Here is a 4,843-nt window from a genome sequence, read left to right on the forward strand (position 1 = left end):
ACTTTAAAAATGTATTTCCTAAAAGAAGCTATCTGTCTGCAGGACAGAAGCAGGTCTCCTGACTGCAAATAGTATTTTATTTTCTTACCATCTTCTGAGGGCTGGAGTGTATCTGCACTCAGCAGAGCTCCTACCCATTTGTTCTTGTCTGCTGTATGCACAATATCATAGAACTTCACTATGACCAACAGGATTATTTATTTATACATCATATACTCCATTGCCTCACATCCTTTTAGAAACAGTTCCATGAAACACAGAGCTACAGTTGTTGTCAAACACTTCATTTTTCTCCTTTTTTTTTTTTTATTTAAAGTGAAACAACAAGAAAGTGACATAAAAGTCAGTGAAAGATTTAAAAAAAAATATCCAGGGCCATTCACAAGTCTCTCTTTCATATCGTCTTTTCCCCAAAGAACAGAATGATCAGCAACATTCTAGTTACACTGTCGATAAAAATAGAAGTGGTAATCAGTAAAAAACATTCCGGCGAAGTAAGGATCTGTTGAGCAGCTTGCAACACCCTGCAGAAGGAAAATAAAGGAGATTCATATAGGATCTTCTCTCATTTCAAATGCTATTTGTCTTTTGCTGTGCTGCCATTTGAAAAGGCTTACCGGTGCAGCTACACGGAAATGGTACGCGCTGTCGTACAATTTAGCGACAGGGAGAGCCCAGATATGCTGACGTCCCTAGACGACAAATGAGAGGGAGAGATTAGATAACCTTATTTAACATTAAACTGGAGAGAAGCACAGGCCCTGGAAACATTTCATGGACAAATGCAGTGCGAAGTAATTATGATAATGAGACTTGAGGATTTAAAGACAAAGGACTGACTTTAAAACTCTGCAAATGGGTCTTTGGTCTGATCAGCTCGGGCCAGGACCCGACCAACACTCTTCTCCCAGTAACACTCGGTTGGCTCTGAATAACTGAGCTCCCTCTCTAGTTTTCCAAGCAAATCTCACAATAAACAGGGATCGTTCCCGATGCGCCGTGTGGCCCAAGAGCTTTAAGTTGTAATAGTAGCAAATGCCAGTTCTGCTGATTTTGAAACAGCAACATTAGTAGCCCTCAGAAGGCAGTGAAAGTTCCTCTATATATCCCAAAGATATGCGCAGCGTCTTCATTCAGTAGTTCCAAAAGAGATACAGGCAAGATTTCACGCTCTTTATAATTGCATTGTCCTGCCACACACTAATGAAATGTTTTGTGTCTCAAACGTTTTTGCTACACTGAATAAAACAAAATAAAATTCAATCCTCACCTCTTTTTAGCCTAACAATCCATGGTAACTTCACTTTTATCAGTTTCTAGTGTCTCACCTCTTTCATTCTTCCCTCCCCACCTTCAATTTCTGACACATTGCCTCTGTTGGATATGATACATTCACATGGTACAACTCAGGTGAGACTGTTCAGTCCAAATGAACGCTGCCTTGCCCTTTGGTCGGGAATAAGCCTTTCTGTCCCTAAGAACACCCTCTTGAGGAAAAAAACCCTTCAGCTAGGCAGCACTTCTATTCCAAGTCACATCAAACCCGAACGCTCACTGATGCTGGAGGCTAGTTAGCTTTAGTCTTTTGATGTGGATTTCAGGTTGACACAGGAAATCTCTTTGACCAGTTTTGGCAGTAAGCTTCAAGGATATTTCTGCACTGCGAAACTCTCTGGGTCTGACTTAATCTCAGTTCTGCTGGAATTACATCAGACAGGTCAAAACTTGGACAATTTTGCCTTTCTAATGACTTTGCAGCAGTTGCAGAGAAGACTGTAACTTTCTGCAAAGACATCTAAAAAGTTGATCAGAAAGTCAGCTTAAGGGCTGGGGTATCCCAGCTGCTCTAGTCTGACGAGCCACCGAAAAACTAATTCAAAATCAGTTAAGATCATGTATGGCACTATAGATCAGAAACCTAAAGCAGACTGAAATTACGCCCAACTTCAGGGAGGTTTCTCATACAATGCATTCAGAAATGCTACTATCCTTGCTTGTTTCAGCCAGAACAAACATTTCCAAGCAATTTGGACAAGCCTTGGAAGAGTCTTATATTTCCAGAGAATCTGAAAGGAACTTAAGGCCTTCATCAATTTACTGGACATGATCAAAAGTTTGCAAGATTCAGTCTCTATATATTTTTTAACTGGGAAAAGCTAATGTGTTTTAACAGTTTTTATTCCCGCTGAGGCAATCTGGAAAACAACATGTAAACAACTCTTGCTTTTATATGAAAAACCTTCCCTAGAGTGGGAATGCTACCATTTTTTCCAGTGAGTTCCAGACTTAAAACCTGGAATTCACCACCCACAAGACTATAATGGAAACTGTAGAGTAGATCAGAGTTTGGAGGACTGTCTCTCAAGGCCCTGAGTGAGAGGTACTCCTATACCTTAAGTATCTCTGGAGATACATAGAGTTATAGCAGTGAGTTAGGCTGAAGTAGACTCAAAATTGTCCTTGTAGAGAGTCACTCAACAGCTTTTCATAAAAATCAGGAGAAAAACGAGTCCTACAAAAAGTTTGGTGCCAAAGGTGCCAAAGTCAGCTATGACTGGCAGACTCAAACTATCATTTGGATTTCTATTACCTTAATCAAGCTGAGAATTTTGCAGCCATTAATTTTGTAAGTCAGGCTCTAATGGAATATTTCTTTTTTCCAAATGCCCATAAATACACTACCAAAAAGGTCAACATGACTAGCTGCCATGAGCTACCCTCCTTCCCACACTCTGGAGCTGGGCATCTTCTTGGTCTCTTCTATCTCTTCAGTCACTCCTCACAAAAAGTGGTGTACAAGGCTATTCAGCAGAATTAGGTAATAAAACAAGTTTTTTCCATTTTCCATTCTCCCTCTACTCCAGAATGCATCCACATGATGTTGCTGAAATCAAGAGCATCTTTTGAGGGAATGTGTTGTCTTGCTTATGAGACTATGAAAACGAAACAGAGCGAACAGAAGGGAACACCACTCTGAAGAGCAAGGAGAGGTTAAAGATAATCACAAATTATTTCAGCATTCTATGGTTTCAACCACCAAAACTCCCATAACAACGAACACTTTTCTTCATACATAAAGCTCAATTTGTTTTTCAGTTTTGCACAGTACTTTTAATGCAGGAGATTAAAAAAGAACCATGTGCTGGGCAGTACATAAAAACTATTCCCACAGGCCAGAGTATTGCTGCAAAAATCTTACCTGTGTGGTTAGTAGGAAATCCTTCCTATCGCTTTGGCTTGAAGAATAATGGGAGCAATAATTTCCAAATGTGACTTTGCAGAGAAATATAATTAATGGTTCTGTGGTACTTCAAGAAACAGAAAAATAAGGATCTATCAAATTGCTTTTAAATAAGAGAATCATATATATATAAATACAAAACACATACAAGGCAAACAAACCCAAAGAATGGAATTGTGGGGAAATAAAGCAAAGGAGCTTACTTCACTGGTTGGTATGAAGCCAATAAACCTAAGCCATCAACATCTAATCTTGCCCCATTCCCTCCCACAAACGGAGAGTATTTTGCATTTGGAAACCTGGGGGATTTTTACAGTCTTTAAGATAAATCTCAAATTAAACCTTCTCAAGCCTCAAACATATTCATACCAGAAGCTGTTTTATATTGACTTTTTATATAAATTAATGGCCATGACATGCTTTAGTTGCACAGCTTGCATCATGCATAGGTATAATATACCTGTGCCAGAGGGTACCTGGGCATCTAAACACATCATCAAATTTATGAAAGACAAACCCATACTACACCTTAAAACAGGGACCTATAAAAATAACTCTCATTTGCCACTGTAAGCATCCAAATATATCATTAAAAAGAAGCAAAAATACCCCAGACTGTGTCTGGGAAAACAATGGTAAACAGAATTTCATTCAGAATCCTTCAACAGCAGGGACCTTGTGGTCATATCTTCTCCAAACTATCCCTAGAGAGAATTTCCAGCACTTCCTAGCTTAACAGATGGCTTTTCTGAGAAGAGTACAAACAAACAATAATGCTTTGGAGATACAAAGGAACGCAGATAGGGAAATGCTAGCAGAAGGTAGGGGGAAAACGACACAAATATTTACAGTTTATGCTGTGGGGAACAATGAAGCAGCCCCCAACAAAATGTTCTTTCACAACATTACGAGGTATTCTACAAAACATCAATTTTAAAGCTTGTAATTCATATATGGCAGATTCTCCGTCCTAGATGAGCTGTTAGTAGCGCGTGTTGGTTTTACTTGATTTTATTTAGCAGGTATAAATGTTTTTCCAATTTTTGAAGTATTTACAGTATCTTACAGTATTTTGGACCCAGCAGTAATCCATGTATGTTTGGGCTTGTTAAGTGGTTTGTTAAGTGGTTTTTTAATTTTGTGGCTTTGTTTAGTGAAAGGTATATATCAAAAATCCCACCCCCCAAACCACAAGCCAATATCCAAAACAAATTCAGTCACTGCTTCAGTGAAACTCCAAGTATGATGGAGTAATCCCTACATGTAAGGGATTAGAATGGCATATACTTAAAAGACAAATTTTCAGTGAGTGTAGGAAGCAAACAGGCACTTCAGGAGTACTGTTACGTTTCCTTTTATCTGAAAACAGAGATATTTACAAGGATAACATCCAAGATTAAAAGACAGGATCTAAACACCATCCATAACTTCACAGATCACTTTGGTGGAGAGACTCAAGTCACGAAGCAGAGTGTTTGGCAGCTATTCTAACTGTTGCTGGTCTTTCTCAGAGAAGAAACCCAACAGAAATGAGTTGTAACTTCCAGGAGAATACAATGGAGTTAGGCTTTTATTTGAAAACAGCTGCTGAAAGGAATAAGT

General features: G+C 38.9%; 1 protein-coding gene across 1 annotated transcript in view; it reads right to left on the reverse strand.

Moving 5' to 3' along the window:
• Window positions 1-437: 437 nt before the first annotated feature.
• Window positions 438-4,843, reverse strand: part of MYRFL (myelin regulatory factor-like) — a gene marked incomplete at its 5' end in the record, with an annotated part of 28,111 nt that continues 23,705 nt past the window's right edge. The window contains 3 exons of the mRNA XM_009877518.1: window positions 438-524; window positions 618-692; window positions 3,200-3,308. Of these exons, the coding sequence (XP_009875820.1) occupies window positions 438-524; window positions 618-692; window positions 3,200-3,308 (271 nt within the window). The remainder of the gene's footprint in view (window positions 525-617; window positions 693-3,199; window positions 3,309-4,843) is intronic.

This window comes from Apaloderma vittatum, unplaced genomic scaffold (assembly GCF_000703405.1).
Source record: "Apaloderma vittatum isolate BGI_N311 unplaced genomic scaffold, ASM70340v1 scaffold1951, whole genome shotgun sequence".
Lineage (NCBI taxonomy): Eukaryota > Metazoa > Chordata > Aves > Trogoniformes > Trogonidae > Apaloderma > Apaloderma vittatum.